The following is a 23,888-nucleotide window of genomic DNA, read 5'->3' as shown; positions in this document are numbered from 1 at the left end:
GCAAACTGGTATCAAACAATGATCCCTCTCACTTTTTAGAATATAGAACTAAAAGTTGTTTCATTTCATTTTCTGTAGTAGAAATGTGTTTTAAAATCAATACTTAACAGGGTTTACCCAGACCTAAGCCCTGAGCATGCCGTACATGTGTCATCAGCTGCTACGCTACCTGTAAACAACCAGTGACCACGTGACACGCAGCGTTGTCTGTCAGGGGCTTTGCAGCAGCGGGACGAATGACGGCTGAGTTAGAGGAAGTTGGCCTGGAGCAGCTGTGCTAGTATGTAACCTTACACGAGTTAGGAACGGTACCGCAGTCACAGAGAGGTAGGACTCATAAATGTAGAAACAAATACTCCTAAATGTGTATACTGTAAGTGTCGCAGGAAATGCATGCGAGTGTCAGCATCTAACGCAGCACTCAGGCTACAAACAAACTTGGCATCATGGGCCTCGGCTAAAGCGTCCTAGCTAGCACGTATTTCATATTTAGCATCAGGGTGTTTTGAATAACTCTTTACACGTTTGGTATAACCTGTTTGATACTTTCGAGCACGATCATTTGTTGATGCAAATGCTATTAGTAGTGACGATAACAAAGTTTAAAACTGAGAGTTACTTTGGGTGGTAACTTAAACAGTTACCGTTAGCTTGCTAACATACATGATGGCGTTCGGCAACGGATTGTTATTAGCCGTTCTACAACGTTAGCCTGCTAACTAGCAAACACCCCAGTGCCAAATTCCCATCTCATGAACTTTCTGTTTAATGTGGTCATTGGATGATGTCAACTAATCCTGCCTGCACTGCATATACACGTAACTGTGCTATAATGTTTACGTAGCATTTTTGTTTACTTACTACCTTATTCTGGCCCGCTCCAGGCTGTGTGGTCGCAATGTTGTTGAATTTAAAAGCATTTAATTTTAGGTCACTTCTCGTTAGCTTCGTTTTTAGAAGATTTTCTAAATTGGCCACTGGAACATCTTTCTTGCATGTGCACAAATGCGTTTCAAACTTTTTAGTAGTGCACACGAACACGAATCACTGACGAAAATAGCCGTAATGCTAGCTGGCTTAATGTAGCAGAACAGTAGACCAGCTGGTTACATTCCTAAAGCGAGTCAGGATGTCATTCGTGTTCAACAGCTGCAACATTTGTCTAATATACACACAGTCAATCAGTAATTCTTAAATATTTACAGGATTTTTTTAATCACTTGCTAGTAGTTTTAATAAGTTGTGTATCGCCATTGAATATTATACCTAGCCGGGTTTGCATAGCTTAGATCATGTTAATCCCCTCAACCCAGTTAGCTTCATTCCAAACTGCTGCTACTGTGGTGATTTTATATAAATAGGACTGGATATTAATATTCTACTTAATTGAAAATGAGTGGTTTCGCTACCCTGTGTTCATATATCCTGTCTGTGTTGTTTTGTTGCAGGGAGGCAGCAGCATTCATGGATATCGTGGACACCTTCAACCATTTATTATCCAGTGAGCAGTTGGATGAGTCCCTAATAATAGGTCAGAATTTGGAGTGTGAAGCTAGTAATGAGTTTGGAACAGGACCTAGGCTGGAAGATTCATTGAAGAACATGCTCAGCGACAAAGACCCCATGTTTGGATGTGCAAACATCAGTACGATGGACAATGAAGACCCTGCTTTTCCCATTGCTGGTTCAGCAAGTAAGTCCACAGACAAATTAGCAAGAAAAATAAACCTGACTGCAGATTTGTACTTTGAACTTTGTGTAACCTTTTGGCAGCTGTGGGGGGAAAAAGTCTTTCACAATTAACTAGAACATTTATTGAAAGACATTTTAAATATATAACAGCAGTATTCCAGCTAGCATTATTTTTTTAATCAGCGGCCATCTTTGTTCAGTTGAGTTTCACTTCTGCTTTTTAGGTAAACCCCTTTTGCAAAGGGAAACCTCACCATCAACAGCTGTAGGTGACTTAAAAACTTTAATATCAGTGCCAGCTGTGCCAGGTGTCCCATTCAAATAATGTTTTAAATTAAGTTGTATTTTTTTCCTTTTATTTTGTCATTTAAGAAATGAAATGTTTCGTTTCCACTAAGGTTTTGTATGTGTATTTATTCTGCAGATCTTGATAGTCATTCAGCATCCACATGCCTCACTAGTGAACTGCCTGTTGCAGAGCCCACACCAGTGAAGCGACCTGTCGGCAGGCCAAGGAAACGTCCACGTAATTTAGAGCACGGTAAGAGGGTGCTTATATATGTTGCTGTTTCCACCATGTGATGTTGTGAATTAGATGGAATTAAACATTTTTTTGTATTTTGCTTCTACTACCAGAAAATACTGGCGACCAACAGCCTAATACGTCCACCAGCACCACGATCCGAGGACGACCAGGACGGAGAACAGATAACCGGCTGAGCAAGTCATTTCTTATTGAGAAAGGAGTTAAAGGTCCACAGCTGAAGAAAGAATTAACTCTGGGAGGGCGGATAAATATTAAGGATCTGGAGGGCAGGTTATGGCTCAAACCTACAGTTGTTCTGAGACGACTGACAGTCACAATCGGAGGATTCAAGATTGAGTTGCTTCCAGGACCCTCTTATGCTCAGTGTATTGACGCAAGCCAGGCTGTGTGCTTTGAAGAAGGTTTTTCTTATGGCGGGGACATTGGTTATGCTGTTTTGCCAGGTGACAGTGTCAATGTACAGAATCCCATATCAGAGAATGTGGCAGAGATGGATGCAGTAGAGAAGAAGTCTGCTGACGATGCTGCCCTTGGGCTGGGCCCATATGTGAATCCTAATGATGTGCAGACATCCAATGGGACATTAATAGAGACTCCCTGTGCACAAGAGACAAATCTTGACAATCAGAGTGATGCTGGAAAGCAGAAGTCAGTTAGTAAAGGGAAAGGCGGTATCAAACAGCCACAAAGCAATGAGAATGACACAACTACTGTTAGTAATAAGACTGAAGAAAAGCAACAGATTGTAGTTAAAACACTGCTGAAGTCTAAACAAAGACTCACCATCGACAAGAATAAGGACATGGTTTCATGTAAAACAAGCAACATAGCTAAGGAGAGTAAAGTATCTCAAAGCACGCAATCCAAAACTGCTCAAAAAGGAGACATGCACAAGAAGAAATCTCCAAAGGAGAGGCAAGACAGTTCACCTTTGAAAAGGCTTGCAGAAACCACACAAAGTGAGCATGCTTATAAAGTGCAGAAGATACAGAGTACAGTGGATAATAAGGTGAAGCCAAAACTGCCAAGTACACCTACTTCTGAAGGGAAGAAGATATCGTTTGGCAACCATGCTGCTGGTGATCAGCAAGGACCAACCAAACAGACTCTTCCCCATAACAGCTCCAAACTTGAGGCTGCCCACATGGCACACAGTCATCTGGGCAATTCTTTAAAAACACCTGAAGAAGGCATGCAGGAAAGGTCCAAACTGAAGAAGCTAGAAAAGATTCTGCAAAGACAGAAAAGTAAAAACTCAAGAAGTATCTCCGTGGATGAGCCGCAGCTGTTTATCCCCGACAACGCTCCTGTGGTGAAGAAAGAAACTGCTGAGGAGCAACCTGTCAACAGCGAGACTGTGTGGGATGGAAATAACTGTTGCGGTCTGTGCAAAAAGCATCACAATAACATGTAAGTGCTGCTCTGTACATAAATATACACACAGACTGCAATGTGAATTTAAATATCGGTGTCATTCACCATTGTTGTCTACACTCTGGTGTTCTGAATGCTTGCGTGCAAACACACCTTTAATATTAGCTGCTCTATGTTTAGGTTCATGGTGGGCTGTGGTCGCTGCGATGACTGGTTCCACGGTGACTGTGTTGGTCTTGACCTGACTAAAGTGCGTGAAATGGAGGAGGAGGACCAGATGTATGTCTGTTTAAAGTGTTGCGAGGAGGAGAGCAAGAAGGTGGAGCCTGAACCCCAGAGTACAGCCAAGCCAGAGGTCCAAACACAGGCTGAGACACAGGATCATAAGCAGCCTCCTAAATCCCATCCAGGACCCTCCCAGGCTCTCACATCAGGGGGGGTCAGACCAGTAAGAAAGGTAAGCAGTGCCGGTGGGAGTTGGTATAATCAAAATGTTGATGGTTATGCATGAGTTAACGAGTTTTAATATTTCACATGCAAAGAATATTTGTGTTTTTTGTTTCCCCCCAGCTAATTCATCCTCTGATATTAATCATAGCCAGTGTTACTACTGTACAATGGTTTGTCTTTTTGCCTTTTCTTTGCCTCTTCACACATGGGTGTGTGGTTAACATGGTGCAATCAGCAATGTAGTTTGTCACACACAAAACTCACATCAGAGCTCAGCCTGTATTACTTACTTAATTTTACAATGTTAACCACAGGGTCTGCCATATTTTCAATGTAATTTTCTGTTTTAATAACTGCAAAATTATTAATACTTTTCTTTGTATGTCCTTCCTAAAACAGTATCCGGACAGAAGGCATTCCACTGACATCAGAGATCACAAGACAGGTAGGCTTCAAGTGTTACTGAAAAATAAGTTTTATTCTGTTATAACAACACACTGGGTTCAAGACAAAGGTGGATTCACTAGTTTTATGGTTCAGTGTTTTAACAGCATTGTAAAAACATGTTTTCTTCTTTTATTTAAAATTGGAACGTTCGACCTTTGCATTGCTATTTGAAAACTTCTGGCACCAGTCAAAATGATCTTTTTACACAGCCCATTTGTTGGTGATAACTGAGGGTTGATCACCATTGTGGGGTCTGGACAAACGCCATTCACAACTAATGTATAACAAAGATTTGCCTGTTTTTCATTTTTTAATGAAAGACCAGAGTGTAAGCTTTAGTGGCACCTAGTGGTGAGATTTTAAATTGCAGTTCCCTTCCCTTTCTAAGCTGGTAGCAGAACATACAGTGGCCATGAGGTGCCAGTATCTACAAGCCCTAATGGCTGCCTAACATCTGGAGTACTCATGTGTCAAATGATGAGGTTACTTTAAATATTTAGAAACAGTATATAACAGAAAGATATAAGAGTACAGATGGGGACACATTATTGGATCAAACTCTGTGTTCAACCATACTAATATTCTGTGGTCTGTATTCCATCACCAACTTAGTAAATGATTTTATTCTTCGCAGGTCTTCACTTCACAAAAAGTAAGACTTCAGCTTCAAAGAAGCCCGTGTCTGTGGAGGCAATCAGGCGAAGTGTACGGGATTCTTTGAAAGAAATCCTTTTACAGAGGTATGAAATTCACAAGCAAAAGAAAACATCAGTTGTGTGAATACTGAAAGTTTTATTGATTTTTTTACAAACAATTAATACATGTGTGATGATCTCTGCTTTTTTAGACTGAAGGAGTCTAATTTGAGCATCTCAGTGGAGAGGGCCTCCGATGTGGCTAAAAAGACAGAGCGAGAGCTTTTTCACTTGTATAAAGACACTGACAGCAAGTACAAGAACAAGTACAGAAGTTTAATGTTTAACCTCAAAGATACTAAAAATAATGTAAGTATTATTTCATGTCAAACACACTCCAAATGTTCATTTTCTTGTTTTGATATCAACCTAGTATAATTTTGTGTTTATGGTTTTCAGATCCTGTTTAAGAGGGTTCTCAAAGGGGAGATTTCTCCTGGAAACCTGATTCGAATGAGTCCTGAAGAATTGGCCTCAAAAGAACTGGCTGCATGGAGACAAAGAGAGAACCGGCATGTAAGTAACGCTTGAGCCGCTGCTCTAGCCTTTTTACACACTTGATTGCATAAACTCACCCTGATAATTCACATTAAGTCTACGCTCGGAGCTCACTGTTCTGGTATGAAAGTAGTTCTCAGTATGTATAATTAACAAAATGTTTACAGTGAACTATTTTTTTTTAAGAATGGTGTATTTTGGAGAGAAACAACTTTCAGCAACCCTCTAAAACAGACCTGTGCACACAATAGTAAACAAAGGCAGCAAAAATGAGCATGTTGAGCACGGCATTACCGGTAACGTCTTTCCAAGATGTTACCGCGGCGCTGCCAGCCGACATATTTCATCGTCATCTGCTCTTAAAAAGCACAGATCTTGCTACTTTAGCTTTTACTTTAACTCTAATGGTTTTCTTCTTTAAAAATATCTTTACATCATCTGTGCTGCTCTGCACTGTGTGTGTGTTTCAACATACAACCAGCACACACTCAAAGTAGACATGGACACACAGAGGACAGAGGAGTAACCAGTGAATGACAGCAAAAGATTCTTACAATGATGAAAATGTAACAGGAGCATATTTATAAAGGTAGATACTGTGCCAGTGATTTCCAATTTATATCATTATTTATGAAAAAATGTGGCCCTTTGCTTCTCTTATGGAAGTCTATGTGGCCCTCGCAAAAAAAATAATTGCCCACCCTGATCTAAAAAGTTTTTATTTTTTTTTATTTTTACAGACAATTGAGATGATTGAAAAAGAGCAACGGGAGGCAGAGCGACGACCTATCACAAAGATCACACACAAAGGTGAAATTGAAATAGAAAGCCAGGAACCAGTCAAAGCACCAGAACCTGTAGAGGTAAGTCAAGTTCAAAAAGTTTTCAATTTACTTATGATTAGTGTAGTAAAGTCACCTTTTTTATTTCTCTTTTTAGCTTCTTGAGCCTTCCCCCAAAGTGTCTGAGGTCTCAGTAGAACCTCCAAAGACCCCAGAGAAGAAAGTAGAAGATACAAAGAATGAGAAAGACACTACCAATCTACACAAGTCTCACTTATTTGACTTACACTGCAAAATCTGCACAGGTAAACCCTGACATGAGTATTTTTGTCTTTAGCAAAACATCTTCCACAGTTTGTCCTTACCCTCAGCTGCTGATATGTGGCATTACATTTTTTTGTTTAAGGTCGTATGGCACCCCCTATGGAAGAGGCACCTACCAAAGTGATCAAGGTTGCTACCACAGTGGTTCGCAGGCAGTCCACCAAAACAGAAGAGACAAAGGACACAAAACCGCCTGGAACTGATGATGATCTACACCTCTCTGTGTTAGAGGAGAGCTTCCGAAATGCTAAGTCTGGCTATGAAGGAAGGTAAGGTCTTTGGACATTCTGAGTCTTTGCTGTGTAACATGTTTGGGCATGCTTGCTTCATTGCTGCTTTATTTGTCCCAGGTTGGATCATACAGCTGGAAAAGATGAAAAAGAAGCTTTCCTCTCCAACCTCAAGCCTGTATGGCGAGGATTCATTCATATGCACGCCGTGGCTAAACTTGTGACGAAAGCCTTTCCTGTCTCAGGCATACTCGACAACTTAACTGAGGTAAGGGTCACAGAGCAACAAAGTTAGAATTTGAATAGTGGATTTTGTAGATGATGAATAACGTTAGTCACTGAATGTACTATTCATACATGCACTGTGCTCTTCTACTGAGACTCAAAAAGCAACAAGGTATAGCTTCACCACAGTGGTTGAGAAGTAAGGTTTGAGCAAGAGCCAACTGAGAACAAAAACAGGACTGAAACGCCAGTCACACTCGAGCTTTCTGACGTTGCTGTATTAAAACTATTTTAACAAACACCAAGGTAAAAAGTTAGGAAGTTAATGCAAAATCCAGTTATTACAGGTCAGGGGTAAGCTGTGTAAACAGTCCTTAAGGTTTGGGTTTTTTTGGTGTTTTATCCAATAGGACCTTCCAGACAGCATTCAAGTTGGTGGCAGGATAAGTCCTCAGACTGTGTGGGACTACTTGGAGAAGATTCGGGCAACTGGAACAAAAGTGAGTTTGGGGCAACTTTCCTTCTTTTCCATTTTCCCACATGAATTCTTGATAGTGTGGAGGGAGCGTGTTTATTCTTAACTACTAGAAATGCTTGCAGAGTTTGCAGCAGCAGCACTCATTTGATTATACTAATATCACATGTATGTAAATGTATCTGCATGTCAACAAAAGAATAAATGCCAGTATTAGGCTAATAGAAAAAAATACATGCTCTGCAATGTCATCAGCATCATCCACACACACTAGCTTTGAATTACCTGATGTATTCACAAATCCGTTCAAATGAGAATTATACCTACAGCTCTGCCAGGTGACGTTTGGAAAATTTTCAGAGCTGATTGCATTGGTGAAAGGGGCTTTAAAGAATTATGCAGCCTTTAGTAGAATTACTGGAATAAATATCCACAATTTTGTATGGTTTGCTAACCTTTGACATTGAATGATTTATTCCTAGTAGTTTGAAATGAATAACTGGCAATTAACATTTAGATCTGTATGGTCATGTGATGTATTAGAGAGCTGCTTTATTCGTGATTTTTACTGACCCATGCTTTTTTTTCCTTTATTAAAGGAGGTGTGCCTCATTCGCTTCTCTCCTGAGACGGAAGAAGATGAGATCTCCTATACGCTTCTGTATGCTTACTTCAGCAGTCGAAGGCGTTTTGGGGTAGTGTCCAATAACCTGAAACAAGTGAAGGACATGTATCTCATTCCTCTGGGTGCCACGGAAAAAGTCCCACATCAGCTTGTTCCCTTTGATGGGCCAGGTACCAATTTTGCTTGGGATAATTATCTCTCAGTAAATTAAACATTTACCATCTTTCAAATCGAATTAATCTTTTAATTTGACAGGTTTAGAAAACAACCGTGGCAACCTTCTCCTCGGACTCATTATTCGCCAGAGACCAAAAAGGGATTTTATTCCCGTCGATGTGAATGAGTCTGCAAGAGTTGTTGCAGAAACAAAGCCCATCAGCATTTCAACGAACGAAACCAGAGTGACGGAGGAAGAGGAGAAGCGGTTCCTCTCATCCTTGACTACTGTACATAAAAAAGAAAAGGACAAACCACTTAACACTACTGAAGATGTCGTTAAGCCAATTACTGCGTCATTTGAAGAACCATCTGGAGCTGATGAAACCAATAATCAGGAACCTCAAAAACCGCTACGCTTTCTTCCAGGTGTGTTAGTAGGTTGGGGCGGGGAACTACCACCTCTGCCAGATGTCTGGGGTAAACCTGCAACAACAGCACAAGAGACCCAGAAGACTCAACCTGCTCCAAAAACAGAGGCATCTCCTGGAAACTCAAAAGGTCCAACAGCTGCTGCTCCGCGAGAGCGCTTTGTCATCAAAAAGAAAGAAGCTAAAGCTGTTAAAACGGAACCAGAGGTTTCCAACCCAGCTGATACATCTGCTACTAACAGCGCATCAGATGTTGCAGCAGTGATCCATGGTGCATCAGTCTCACTGAAAGATAAGCCTCCAGATGTATCGACTGAAGCATTCCTGGCAAGCTTGTCAACAGTTCCAAGTGGGACTGAAACCAGCAGTGCTGCCTCCACAAACAAAAGTGTTTCTGGCCTTTTGTCTGAAACTGAAAAAGAAACGACTGAAGGGAATTCTTTGTCGCAGTCAAAATCCCAGGCTGCTTCAGATCACACAAGTAGCTCAAAACCTCCATTAAGTGGAATATTGAAAAAATCTTCAGCATATTCCACAGTGCATGAAGACAAAACAATGGTGCTACAGAAGGATAAAGCCAGCCTCCCTGATCCTTCGAGTCCTAAACCCGTTCCTGTGTTAAAGAGCACTAGAAGTGATCCAGTGATGCCATTTCACCAAGGATATTTGCAGCTTTCTCAGGCTAAGCACAAGCCTATGGAACAAAACCAAACTGCTACCCAGTCAGTTCAAAGTAAAAAGGATGAACCTGGCGAGGCCCAGTCTGGTGCTGAAGTAAGTCAAACACTGTCCACGGTTCCAGAAAGTAGTAACACAGAAGCCTCTGCTGTGAACAGTGCAGCAACTCTCCTCTTTGACCAACAACAGCCTCAGGTACCTGGCAGCTACAATTACCCAACAGCCCCCTCTCCTTTCTTCACCCCAAACATCCAGGATCAGAACCACAGCCTGCAATGGGCTTCAGACAGTGCTTCACAGGCTATTCCTGGACTTGAGCCGGAGTACACAGAGAGTTACTCAGAACCATCTGCCCGACCCACATCCCTGGCGAAAGACTACAAACGTCTAGAAGAGCAATACAGTGACCCGTGGGAGAGGCCACGAAGCATCGAAGACCGAGAGCACCATGGGAGGCACAACTACAACAGGGCCTCCTCCCATCACGGGAAAAAGAGCAGACATCACGACCGCGAGCGGGAGAAAAAGCACGACCGCACCTATGACAACAAGCACAGGGAAAAGAGTAGACACCATGGACACTCTGAGGACCGCTATGGTGAGAAAAGGAAAGAGAGGCACCACAGCGATGAGTACAGCGCCCGTCACAAGGACAAACACCGGCATAGACGGGACTCTGATTATGAGAACGGACGGAGAAGTTCAAAAGACAGTTACACATAAATTTCTTTGTTCTTTTAAAGCCCTGCTGGCAAGCATCTGGGGTTCTAAGAAACACTGGCCACTGGTGGAGTTCTTTATTTCATACACCAGTCTGCATCTGTATGCCATGTGTTTTTTTTTTTTATATCAAAGTTACATTTTATGTTATTTACAGTACAGCCATGAGCCAAATGAGATGTAACTTCAGTGCTATTATAAATGTTATCATGGCTACATTCTTTACACACAAAAACTTACTACCAGTCAGAACATTTTCAACTTTTTAACCTTTTACTGTATATATCTCATTTATATTAAGCCGCTGTACTGACTGCAATTTGACCAGTTACCGTTTTCACAAAGTTATATACACAACAGGTTTGGACCATTTGGTGAAAGATTTAAGTTCAGCCTAAATGTAACAAATTATTTAACTGAGGACAGCAGCTTTGTGTCATTTTTAAACTAATTTCTTTTAAATTGTTTAAATATTTTGCAAAGCTCACTTTCTATTGAGAAAGAATGTACATTTTGGCTTGTAATATACTTAGAGATTAAGTGTGCCTTTGCACTGTGTGTTTATGTACAGTTCGTAATAAAGCTAATCTTTTTTTATTGTTGATTATAAACAAAAAGTCTTATTTCTTTGTAAATGTATTAAAAGTAGAAACATACTGCATTTATTGTACTGTTAAAATATTCTTTTAAAGGTTACAAACTGCACTAGAATTTGACACTTTACTTGACAAAAATAAGTTTAAAGGCTATTTTACATTACCACATAATCATAAAACACATCTTAATACCAGCAAGGAACATATAAGGTTAGAGTTCCACTATTATTTACTGCCATCATAAATATTAAAACCCTCACTGTTTTTAAGAAACAGCACCGGCTTTGTGTCGCCTAACAAATAAATATTTGTAAGACTTCCTTCAAAGCCACTTGAAAATAACCCACAAGTAACAACTGAAATATTTTTATACAATTCAAACCCTCCAAAATAAAACTGACCACCATAGTTTAAGGCTATGTACCTCTCAAATGGGTCCACGTCTCCAGAAAGGACCTCCTGGCTGTTCAGGAACACCTGAATAATGGTGCCGTTCAGAGTGATGGACACATTGTGCCACCTGTTGCAACAGAGAGTATAATTTCTAATAGTTAAAGGGAGGGAAAGTCTTTCTCCAAGATTCACAGCGATTTTGAGATGTCCCCTCTCAAGTCCCAGTGCGAGGTAGTCGTCATCTTCATGTTCGGCTTTTCCCATCCACATGATCATACTGTCATTCAAACCTGTGCGGAAGCTGAAAGAAACTTGTGTGTATTTAAGATTTCTAGCGTTATATCTTGGGTCCAGGTATTTAATGTAAGAATTTCCGACAAATTTGAAAGTGTCTGGGGAAATTTCTGTGTCACAGTACATCCCTCCCCATCCTAGGGGACATATGCAGCGGTAGGAGGTGGTTCCAGAGGAAGCACATACGGAGCCATGTTTGCAGATGTGATTTATGCAGCTAACAGACTGATTACACACACGACCAGTCCATAACGGTGAACATATACAGGTGAACGAGTCGGTTCCTGTTGGCCTGCAGCGACCTCCATTTTGACACACTTTGTAGCCACACGCTGTCCCATCCCAGTCCCCTATATTTGCTCCACTTACAGCTCCCATCTCTGTTAGCTCAAACTCTTGACCATTGACCACAAGTTCCCTCAGGCCACCGGTGAAGCTCAATGGCTCCCTCTCAGTCGCATCACTGGAGACAAAGCTCAGAGTGGACACGCCTCCAACAAAGATGTCTGTGGAAACATCGAGGGTGGTCATCCCTTCAGTCACATTCTCTCTCACCTCCTTGTGGTCCAGACTGAGGAAGCCCTGGTGACCAGTTCGGCCAGCTTTCACTGTGTGCCAGGTCCCACCACGCAAGTCCACTTTCTCATCAGACTGCAGGATGTGGGTGCCATCCCCAAGATCGTAGCGCAGCTGGACAAACCCTGATGTCAAGGAGAGACAAAAGAAGTCTCCTGCATGGAGAAAAAAAATAAAAATGTTGTTGACATTTGTTTACATGTATGGGTTCAATTCTAAACCTCTGACACAGCTAAAGGGCTCCTGAACGCTACAAGAGACTGAGTTTTGAATCCCACTCCTGACCCGATCATGAAGTCTATCCAACCGGTCGGGTGCCATCGGCCCCAAGAAATATCAAATATCAATTTAACAATAAAGCCTAAAGAAGACCCGGTGCAGTGCTGATATTTTTCCTACAAAATTATGGGTTATTTTTCACAGGACACCCAAGGCCACGCACAGGCTGACATGCACCGCGTCAGAAGAGCAGAAAGCTTTAACCCTAGCGCTGCATTAGGGTAAGGATTAGAGTTAGGAAGGTCACAGAGTTGTGGTTCAAAGTTTATTACATTCGGCTTACTGAGACCATTACGGAAATGTCTCACTTGAGGCTCTAAGCCTCATGACGGCCGAGAACCTAACCCTAGCTCTGCATTAGGTTTAGGGTTAGGGTTAAACTAGGGTTAGGGTTCGAGATAGGAAGGTCACAGAGTTGTGGTTCATTTTTATCAGCACACTGAGACCATTACAGAAATGTCTCACTTGAGCCTTACTAACAACCAATCAGGCTTTACTAATCATCAATCAGAGCAAATATTATACATTAGTTAGAACATAACTCCTTGTATCATTAGCAGTTACAGTACACGTCTAATTGTGTTGGTTATGTCAGACTAATGTTTCAGCTGCTAGCTTCAGCAGTAATCCATTAGCCTGTTCAAGATTTCAATAATCTGTACAACAATACCTCAGATTTCTTACTGAATCTACTGTCAGTTGCACAACAGCTCTCCCCCTGTTCTTAGATGTCAGATTTTTTTTTTGTGGGCCACTCAGTGCGTGTAACTGAAGTGACTTATGCATCTTGTGATGTCACGTCCATACCCTCAATATAGTTGAGAGATCACCAGGTGTGCCATGGAAAATGATCCAATTTTAATTAATTGTTGTTGTTCGTCTATGGGTGATGGGGGGTGATGTACCTTGGCTCTCTGACCACAGTCAATTTAAATTGGCACTTGACAAAAAAAACCTATATTTGACTTAATGCAACAATGTGGAGCTTTTATCACCCCTTTCTGGCAATATACCAAATTATACAGACACTGTCCACATGTGGTGAGCTCTCCTCTGATGATGCTCTCTGAGGTGTAGATAGAAGACTGTATGAAAATGTATGTATGAAATGACCGTGGGCAGACAGAAATACTCATGGGTTTTGTATTTGTACAAGAAACTTGTTTAAAGTTTAAAAAAAATGACTGTAAACATTGACTGTAAACATTGATTGTTCTCACCAGCTCTGGCACTGAGATGCTGTGCAGTGTAGACCAGGATGCCATCCGGTGATAAAGGCTGGAACTGCAGCTGCAAAAGGGTCCTGTGTCTTATGCTCATTGGTGGGAATGACATCCAGGAAGACTGGTTAGCACTGAAGAATGGATCACTGATGGTCACAACTGAACAAGAAACAACACAGCATTTATATAACAGAATAGATCATGGATTTTAAATAATAATAATAATAATAATAATTTTTAAAATAGAAGTTTAGAGATTTAATGTTGTTACCTTTCTCGCAGTAGAGCCCTGCTGTCCCCAGGGGGCAGTGGCAGGTATATCCATTTGGCAGAGGGATGCAGGTGGAGCCGTGGGCACACTGGGGAGGGGGGCTGTGCTCAACATCGCACACAGACACCGTCTCAGAACAGAGTGCTCCCTTCCATCCAAATGGGCAATGGCAACTGCAGACAGTCAAACCCTGTGTAAAGCTTGTAAACGCTGTCATCTCCTTACTTGCCCCGTGAAACTGATTTAAATTTTCATCTTTTTGTTAGTGATGTGTAAGCCACAATAAGGAAATATAAATGTGGCACAGAGTTGTTCTGCTCAACTCTTGCATATGATCAAAATATTTTTCACTTACTACACAGATGAGCCAGAATCCACACACGTTCCTCCGTTCCTGCAGTGAACATGCACGCACGGTGTGACTCCACATTGACCCACGCTGCGCCCGAAGGCTGGGTGACCCGCAGGCTGTCCCAGTACTTGGAACTTTCTGTCTCTTCTTGTGCGAAACTGCACATCAAAAATGCACCCTTTGAAAAGAACACAGCAAATGCATGTAAGAACTGAGAGCGTATCTTCCACTTCTCTGACAGGGAATTACAAGAGGAAACAAAACTATGTTTTTTTCCTCGTATCAAGACCAAAAGTGTCCATAGTAAAAAAAAAATTGGAGCGAGATTCAGGTTACGTTTCCACCTCAAATGAGGACAATACAAAAGAAAACACCTCTCACAGTGTTTGAAATGAATTGCTTTGATGCCTGTTTACTTCATCATGTAAAAACACAGGGTTTCCTATCAGTAAAAACAAACCCACCAGTCTTTATGAGATGTTAAGTGAATTTTGATGGATTAAAAACCCCTTCACTCCCTGCAGCTCACATTCAACATGTCTGGGTGTATAAATCCCAATTTTTTCCCGCCTGTCTTCTCCCATCTCTCATCATATTTGCTTATTGCACTCATAATTCAATTTTATCAAGACAATATTTGCTTTGGCCTGTACCTGCAGAGCCCAGGGCCTTCTATAAATATAAGGCCTGAACACAACCCTCGTAGTCATCTGCACATGCAGACTCCCCTTCTCTCCGCTGCATTAGTCATTGGCATAAACAGGATGCAGGGGAAATGTCATGCTCGTTCATGAATATTCATGGCATGATGCTGTCTAGTTGGCAGGCTCAAGCGATGGTTGTGTTGCTGCAAACACAGAGCGTTGAAAAGCGAAGCAGATTCATGGGAAAGATTAGAAAAGATGGTTATTTTTGTTTTAGCTGTGCACATCTTATGTGAGTACCAAGAAAGCAGAGGAGCGCATTCCAGCAACCGTACCTGTCGGAGAGAGAAAACAGCTTCTATGTACAGTGAATCTGTTTTGCCAAAGATATTTCTGACCAACTTGTAGTAAAGTAGTATTTTCTATTGTGTGTGTGTGTGTGATTCATTCATTTGTAGCCTAAGGTAGGAGGAGTCCATTTTAGAAAACCTACATAGTCATCCTGCATTTACACACTCTGTCCAGAGATAATGCAGCATATGGATCCATCCAACCCTATCCTCACATACACAGCTCTTGTACGGGACAACCTCATTCTAAAAATGCACACACAAGCCCACTTTTCACACTATACATACCTCGTACCTTGCATCATCGTTGCACATTTGCACTCTGCACATACAGCACAACCCTCTGCAAATGTCTGTAAATAATTGACGTACTTAGTGTGTGTCACACTATACATATGTCTGTTACTGCACAGCTTGGAGAAACAGGATATTACATTTAACTGCCCACACTCTTGAGCATATGACAAATAAAGTTAGCTTAAACCTAGGAACCTCTTTCCACCAGCATTGCTATCACCTTGCTGATTGATCTCACTGATTTGGCTTTCTTAGGAGAGACCTTGTAGGACAGGCTCATCTTCCAGTCTCTCTCTCTGTGCCACATCTGAAATGTGCCCCTCACATGTAGACCATGCTGTAAAAAAGAAGCACCCTTTACATGTGCTGCCACCTTGTCTTTATGGATGTCTTTGGAACACAGGAAAGAAGACTGTCACTGCCAGCTCTGTGTTCTCATACAGAGCCGGTTTGAATTTCTGTTTTCAATTACCCACAACACAAATACAACACAAATTATTCAAATCAGACTTTCTACAGGATGACTCACAGAGGTAAACAGCAAGTGTAGGTAATGTGTGCTAAACAACTAATTTCTTTCCACCCAAGGCCACACACTTATCAATTAACCCCTTATTTCCTAGTCACAGCAGTATGAAACCAGAGTTTTTAATAGAGGAGATTTGATAAACACAAATTTGATCAACAGCTTAAATTGAGTACCTGATTTTTCCCCCTCTAGCAGTCACCACAGCCCTCCTTCTCCCACCTTTCCACAGGGGAGTGTGGATCTGTTGATAACTGGGAGTGAAGTGCATTATCAGTGTGTTCACTGCCAGCCATCATGATTAGGGCTTGAGGAAGGTCACACAGATCTGATTAGACGCTCATGAGTTCTCATTACATCCTGAGTAGAAAGGTTATGGTTCCACCAGCGTTGCCTGGCTCAGGTAGTGCTTACCAATACAGAGGACCGTAACAAGCTGATACAGCCAGGCCAGGGTGAACTAATGCTTTATCAAAGCTGATTTGATTTCTGAAGGTTTATTTGTTGAGCAGAAAAATAAATTATATGATGATAAATAAACCAATGCACCAAATTGCTCCAGTCCTTAAGAATAAAAAAGCTTTTTTGTTGACCTCACATGAATCCATGACATTGAATAACAGCAAGCTTCATTGCTGTAGTGCGGGGACTACTGAATATGCTTATGATGATATTCATAGCTGTTGTCATCATAACGGTTATGGCAAATTTGCTCCACAGTTCCGCACATTAGCAGACACAATGGATGCTCTCCCAAATACATTCTTACATGGGGTCACCTGAGAGAAAGCATAAATGATGTTGATGATGATGAAGATTATTTAGATAGCACCTTTGTTCAAATGACTTATCAGCAGTTTCACACAACGCAGCGTGCGGGGTTGTGTGAAACGATTACAGGCTGCAGATACAATCAACCTCAAAGCTCTGTTCTGGCCCTGCACACAGTCCGAGCTTGTGACTCCATTTTCATTATGCAACCTCGACACTGCTAACAAAAAGACAGAGATTCTGGGAGAAACTGCAGATAGCAGCTGTAATAAGGCTGTGGCAGTCTTACCCTGAAAGCCATGCCGGAACCTGGAGCCAAGTGGCAGCAGTTCAGGTGTGTACTCATTATATCCACCTACAAAGAGTTGGTTGAAAACATTGAGGCCGACCAGAGGTCCTGGAGACAATCCTGTCCTATTTCGTTGCCCATCAACCTGAGGAAGACATGGTAAAATGTCAATACAATAGCTGGAGTCTTACATCTGTAGGCATCATTATGGGAGCACAATTTATCTAACAATCTGCCAAAGCTGACATAATGGATGAACTTGTATTGATCACTAAATTATTCTGTTAGTAACCATTTATTAGCCACAGTGGCAGCTATACACCCACTGTATGTTTTTGCCTTAGAGCGGACTTCCTCCCTGCTGTCTCGATAGCCTCTCACTGCCTGCAGATTTTTTTCTCAGCCACACTTAGATGATGCAAACATCCTGCTCTACCAGATCACTGGAGCGAAATGATCTATTGCTACAAGAAACCAGACGTTCGCCAAGAAAACTTTATATCACAAATAATAAATAAAGCTATCACACACTATCTGTGGTGTTTATATGTATATAGTACATTTGTACCATCTATAGTCAGGTGATAAATGAAGGGAAAATCTGAATAAAGAAGTGGAATCAGGTCACTGGCTGGTTTGTCATGGTTCTGACTCTCTTTTCTCTACTTATCCTAATTGGTTAATTATTCATTCAATACACTGGTTTATTTTTGTATGCACTTTAGCTATTGTGAGATGTATCTAATCAGATCATACTGTGTCTGACGACATGGATATAAAAGGAGTCTAATCAAATCTATAAATCAGAATGACTGCCTGGCTCCTTCGGTTAGTCAAATTGGCAGTTTATATCCACTTCTGTCCACACGAGCCAATGTGTCTTTGCAAATCATTGTGATGTTGACCTTCTACACATAAAACATTGTGATTTAATCATAAAATCTTGGTGTAGTTTTCCTATCATTAGCATATCAATGCATAAATAAAAGCTATACATGCCTTCTATGAAGTGACAGTATGCAACTGATTCATAAGTATCCTGAACACACAGACCAGCAGGTGAAAAACACCAAGAGAACACCATGTACCAAAAACTGTACTTCCTCAAACAGCCACTTGAGCCTGGCTCCTGATAGATGTGCATGTTAAAGTGTCATAATTAACATGTTTACACTGAGTATGTCTTGGTCACAAACCTCACAGAGGTTCTGATCACCCTTCCTTCACTCACCTTGAGCCATCCTGTTTTCTTTGATCTCCCAAATGTGACGGTGTGGATGCCGATCTGGTGGTTGAGTCGGTCACTAACTATGGTTGCTATTCCAGATCCAAGGTTGAATTTATGCACGACTCTCCCACTTCGCAGTCCCAAAACAACGAAGTCATCACCGTCATTGCCTGCAAAATATATGAGTGAGCTATCCACACAGGGAAACACAAAAAAACAACAAACAGAAAGAGGTCTGCTTTCACATCTATAATAAACATGCTAAATAAATCTCTGTTTACCTAAACATCAATGTAATAATACTGAGAGTTTTGTGGCATGCTATAAGTTGTCTTTCTGCTCGTCTAATTGTGTGTGACTTGTTCACAGCCATCAAATAATTAACTCTGCTTCATTCCTTGATGGCGGTGATCAAAGATGCCACTTCATTAAAGCAATTATCTTGTGAATTGTTCATATTTCATCTATTCTTATATTGCGCCTTTGTGCCTTTCTTACATTGCTGCTTCTGACAAGTGTTTCATTATTCATATTGCTCTTGTTTTCTTGCCTCCACCTTGATGAATAGTGCTCTCCAGAGAAAACAAGTGCACGAGATCCAGGAGATCTTGTGTATTCATCTTTTTGACGAAACATGCTGGTGACAATGGCACAGCGGTTACCTGCTACCAAATCTGACCCCACAGAAAGGAAGGAGATTCTAATTTAACGTGATGGCTGCTGACAGCATCACCGTGCACAACTCTACCTCAAAGTCTGTTTAATGCAATTAACTTTTATGCTTTTAAGATGCTCGGTTCACACGTTCATTTGATGATAGCAGTGCCAACATGCGCCTTTTGAAAGTCAGGAACAATAACAGTTTAGCTGGAAATCAACTAATTGCTGGACTGTGGGAAAACTCATTATTAACGTCTCAAAATCGGCCAAGAAAGAAAATCCTTAGGGAAGCCCCTTGATTACAGGATCTCAGAGGACAGTGGGAATCTATTAGATAGCAAATTACTATACACAGCAGGTGAAACAAAGTGGCACTGGCATTTTCTTTTAAAATCCTTAACAACTCTAATCCAACTAAAGCTGGGGCATGTCAGTTATTTCTCCTCTTTTTTACTTTAGCAGTAGATTTTGCTATGTGGGTGTTGGGGTGAGCTCACCTTGTCCTTTATGTCCTGCAAAAAGCATCAGGTTGTCTTTGACAGCAGATGAATTGTTTGCAAGCGTGAACTTGAGCTTGAACTCATAGAACAAGCTGAGACTCGGGAGGGAGGAGTAAGCCACGAAGGAGGTGTAACCAAATTCATCGATGCCACTGAATCTGGCACGGGTTATATTGATGGCTGCAAAAAAAAAAAAACCCAAAACACACAAATTTAAAAGATGATAATTATATGTATATATGGACTAGCTGCTGCAGGGTGCACTGTGTCTGTGTGGTTTAAAGTAAGAGCTCTGATTCATCATCATTATTGTAGCAGGTTGCCAAAAGATGGCACTATTGCCCCACATTACAGAGCGGAGGCTGGCGAGATATTTTCTTTTCTGATGCTATTATGTGATGACCTGTTTTCACATACCGCCACCTCTTCAGTCCTATTTTATTTTCATTATTAGCTGTTTAGGATGGATTCTGGCAAGCAAGCGTCACTGTATACCCAATGTTCACATAGGTGGCACAATAATCCCAATGATATTCAATTACAATCTCAAGTTTACTTATTCAGAATGCATGGCTGATTCAATAATGCTTTTGCTTGTGTTCCATCTCAGCATCTACTTGATTTTACACTAGGGACTCAGTGTAAATTTGCTCACGCTCATTGAAAATTACAAACAGCTGCGGTTCTGTCTTTCTATCCTTCAGAGCAGCAAGGATTATATTATATAGTATTAAGCTGCTCCTCTCTTCTACTAACACCTTGCTTGTTCTTCTGCAGCCCCAGGCGATGGCTAAGAGGGGTTCAGAGCACCCCTCTGCAACTGCCCTCAGCTCTGTTTGGCTGTTAAATTATGAATAAAACTGCAAATGCTTCTGTTATCATCTCTGGTTTGTAAGAGCCGCATTTGCTCATTGCTTCATTGAAGGGCTGCAGCTTATTTTTAAACCACGCTGCGGTTCGATTATGTAAAAGTGCTGGCTACAAGACGTGTATTTAATTAATTAACAAGAAAACAGCTCTGCTCCAGATTGACGGACAGAGGTACATAAAGTAAAGAGCAACATTTGCACAAAAGTCTTAAGCTGTACTGTTAAATTAGACACCTCCATATGCACACAAATCTTTAACAACCAGCATATGGGTTTGCATCTTGAGCTGATTCAAACGACACTGAAAAATGAGATTCTCCTAGTTTTTGATGCTTTGATCAACAATTTTTAAAATCACCATCACATTATGAGGCCCATAATACAGCTTGAGTGACAGGATTTCAGAATTTGGGATAAACCTTTGCGGCTTCTACTACTCATTCTACTACTACTCATTCTTCTCATCAAGCACTACGTATTCTCAGTTATGTTACCATCAGATGGAACCTATATAATCTCACATGACTGGAAAAACAAATCTACTTCTTTGGCACACTGTTATGTGTTTCCACAGAGGTTGGCTTCTCCTCTAAGCACTGCTAAGTGCATGTGTGAATGTAGCCTGTAGTTAGCAAGCAGTATTATTGACAAAGAAGATTATGGACTGCTTCAGTGGAGATGCATTCCTCCATGGATTATAACACCAAATTCTGTACACTCTGCGTAGCATCTCCCCACATCTCTGTGTGTTTGTGTAATATGGTGCAAACTATCAGGAGCAGCAGAAGAAAAACAGAGTGACATGCAGCACCGGATTGTGAAATGAGGTCTGACATAAAACTGCATGTATACGGTGAGCATCTAGGCTGCCGAAGAGAAGCTGGGAAATAAAATGACACATCTTCTGAGTTATGCATAGCATAGATACTGTGTATATACTAATACATTTTTCCAATGTCAGAAAAATAACACAGCTAGCTTAATGCAAAACTGGTGCTGTAAAAATAAAAAGTACAGATATTCATTATCTTTATATATTGTCTACAGTTAAGGCTGGTGGTAAGGAATTCATAATTATTAGCAGACAAATGCTTTGACTCTTAGAACCTTGTGCTGACACTCAACAACCATAGGCTCCTCTAAGCAATCGACTGAGGATGTGAAAATGAAGCTAATTGATGCCTACAAAGCAGAGGGAGGCTATAAAAAGATATTTCGAGCTTGCAATGTCGGAAATGTCATTAAGAAATGACATTTAAGGCGAACTGTGGAAGTCAAGACAAGATCAGTAAGTGCAAGAAAACTTTCAAATAAAACAGCACATCTACTGGTTGGAAAGACAAGGAAAAATAAAAAAATAAAGCTGTATGACTGCAGCAGATCTGCAGGCAGGTTCAGCCGACAGCACATGGAAAGTTCAAATTGAGCTCTTTGGCCACAATCACTAAAGGTATGTTTGAAGAAAAAGAAGCGTTTGATGAAAACAACACCTTGCATTCTGTTAGGGGCGATGGTACAAATATTCTGCTGTGGCTGCAAAGTGGCAAACGGTGGTTTAACAGATGCCACTAAAAGCTAGCTAACTCGGTAATGTTTACATCTTCAACAGAAGATCCCCAAAAACCAACGTAAACTACTTTACCATAGCAGAAGCTTTTTTAAATGGCTCTCACAGGCCTGGAAATCTGCAGCCATAAAACATCTCTGTGAGCAAAAAGAGAGTTTCTAAAATGAGGAAACAGAAAGACTCTTAGCTGGCATTAACTTTTAATGACAGGGTCATTTTTTAAGATGTCTGTTTTTGGAAGCAGAGGTGGACTGAAACATCCTCCAAACATACAACTACATATAAAAATGCACTAATCATGTCTGCATGCCTATGACTTGTTGTTTTATTAGTGATCCTGTGTTAATTTAGTGTTGTTCTTGGATCCGTTTCTGCAGATCTGCAAATGCTTTCTTCCTCAACTGCAGACATTTATAATTAAAATCTCAGCCACCAGCTTGGTAATGTCTAATATTCTAGTCTAATATTGAACTGTATGGCTAGATGTACGGAAATACTCTACTGTTGTATTGTTTTCAATGTGTTTTTCTCTGTGAATTCAAAACATGAATCTTTAAAGAGGTATGGCCATTAACTTGTGTACAAAGGTACTGTAGGTCATTAATATTTCTGAGTGAAGACATCTTACATATTCATGAATGTTTCATGAACTTCACTCTCGAGGCATTCCAGCATCACTTCCTAGTCTTCCCTTCCTCCATTTCCTGCTCGTTCACAGACCATCTTATCTATTAATGTGCACATGGGAACCAAGAGCTGAAAATATTACATTTAAAAAGACAAAAAAGCACAATTCCATGTGTCCTATTGGACAAATAAGTAGGGTTTGGTTCTCATGTCGATATTTGAAGTGTGATTTACACCACATGAGAAAAAAAGTTTAAAGAAAAAGGAGCTCATGGAGGCAGGGGACCTTGGGAGTGATCAGTTTTGACTGTGATCTTATCTGATGTTACCAGGATTAAAATTCAAATGTCAGCCTTATACTTAGTGTGAAACTGGAAGGTTAGATTTCTCTGTTTGGCATGTGGGTGCTGAGATTCTGACAGAGGCTGTGGCATGGCTGAGTGGCTTATATGCCAAGCACCCTGCTGCTACTACAGTCGGTTTAGTCAAGCAAAACCTTTTGTTTCTGAGAACCAACCCAGTGTGAAGCCCTTCTTCTTTATGGCATTACTGTTTGGAAAATAAGCAAACAGAGCGGCACTATAACGCATTAAAGGAAAGTTACATTCTCCTATCATTTCTAAGTCATGCTGAACCCATACAGTAAAACATCACATCTAACTTTGGTGGTTTTACTTTGGTGGTCCTGCTCACAGCCATGTTTGCAGATCTGGGAGACTGTGCAGCTATGCTTTTGGCTACTAACATGCACAGAGTGAACTAACATTGCATTACTATGTCATGTTGTTTAACATTTGCAAAATTACAAAAAGTGGCTGTCATGGTAACAAGTTGCTGGTGGAGACACAAGCTTGCATTGCCTCCAGGATAGTTTTGTGTCCAAACAAAGACAAGTTACATTTCTCCTAATGGACCATATGGACATATTGCCTGATGTCTGCACATGGGACAGACGAAGCTGTAGGAGGTGAGTGGGAGACGGTGGATTGGTATCCAAAGCAATGGACCTTCACTCAGTACAGTCTGAGGTTCAAGTCCCCTGACACCATGAGCTGTTTTCTTTTTACCCACTCTTATTTTTTATTTTCATGTTAGGTTTTTTTAAACAACTGGTTTGGCATTAAAAACAGGGTATGGATGAATTCATAATATTAAACACATTGACCAAGGAAAACTGCTCCCATGGACACACAGAGATGCGGCCGGGGAAATACGCACACGTTCCCT

At 41.0% G+C, this 23,888-nt stretch overlaps 2 protein-coding genes across 2 annotated transcripts in view; one reads left to right on the top strand and one right to left on the bottom strand.

The window, feature by feature from the left end:
- The first annotated feature begins 202 nt into the window (after positions 1-202).
- Positions 203-10,953, top strand: phf3 (PHD finger protein 3). Its single transcript, XM_028423283.1, has 16 exons — positions 203-327; positions 1,449-1,693; positions 2,117-2,233; positions 2,329-3,649; positions 3,794-4,070; positions 4,463-4,508; positions 5,145-5,250; positions 5,358-5,514; positions 5,605-5,721; positions 6,444-6,566; positions 6,643-6,790; positions 6,892-7,078; positions 7,160-7,307; positions 7,675-7,764; positions 8,339-8,534; positions 8,620-10,953. Exons 2-16 carry the CDS (start codon positions 1,465-1,467, stop codon positions 10,350-10,352), a joined length of 4,995 nt encoding a protein of 1,664 aa, XP_028279084.1. The 5' UTR covers positions 203-327; positions 1,449-1,464; the 3' UTR covers positions 10,353-10,953.
- A 217-nt stretch (positions 10,954-11,170) lies between these two features.
- The window catches only part of eys (eyes shut homolog), a 137,955-nt gene continuing 125,237 nt past the window's right edge, over positions 11,171-23,888 (bottom strand). The window contains exons 45-51 of the mRNA XM_028423552.1: positions 19,596-19,778; positions 18,442-18,608; positions 17,211-17,355; positions 14,337-14,511; positions 13,982-14,154; positions 13,708-13,869; positions 11,171-12,363 (exon numbers count right to left, since the gene is read on the bottom strand). Of these exons, the coding sequence (XP_028279353.1) occupies positions 11,171-12,363; positions 13,708-13,869; positions 13,982-14,154; positions 14,337-14,511; positions 17,211-17,355; positions 18,442-18,608; positions 19,596-19,778 (2,198 nt within the window). The remainder of the gene's footprint in view (positions 12,364-13,707; positions 13,870-13,981; positions 14,155-14,336; positions 14,512-17,210; positions 17,356-18,441; positions 18,609-19,595; positions 19,779-23,888) is intronic.

This window comes from Parambassis ranga, chromosome 15 (assembly GCF_900634625.1).
Source record: "Parambassis ranga chromosome 15, fParRan2.1, whole genome shotgun sequence".
NCBI classification, from domain to species: domain Eukaryota; kingdom Metazoa; phylum Chordata; class Actinopteri; family Ambassidae; genus Parambassis; species Parambassis ranga.
Note: the sequence above shows the minus strand (reverse complement) of the source record. Positions and strands in the feature narration are given on the sequence as shown.

Coding starts and splice junctions, on each gene's coding strand:
- phf3 (XM_028423283.1), top strand. CDS start 1,465: ATGGATATCGTGGACACCTTCAACCATTTATTATCCAGTGAGCAGTTG. Junction 7,765..8,338: donor TTCGGGCAACTGGAACAAAA/GTGAGTTTGGGG, acceptor CCTTTATTAAAG/GAGGTGTGCCTCATTCGCTT. Junction 8,535..8,619: donor TGTTCCCTTTGATGGGCCAG/GTACCAATTTTG, acceptor TTAATTTGACAG/GTTTAGAAAACAACCGTGGC.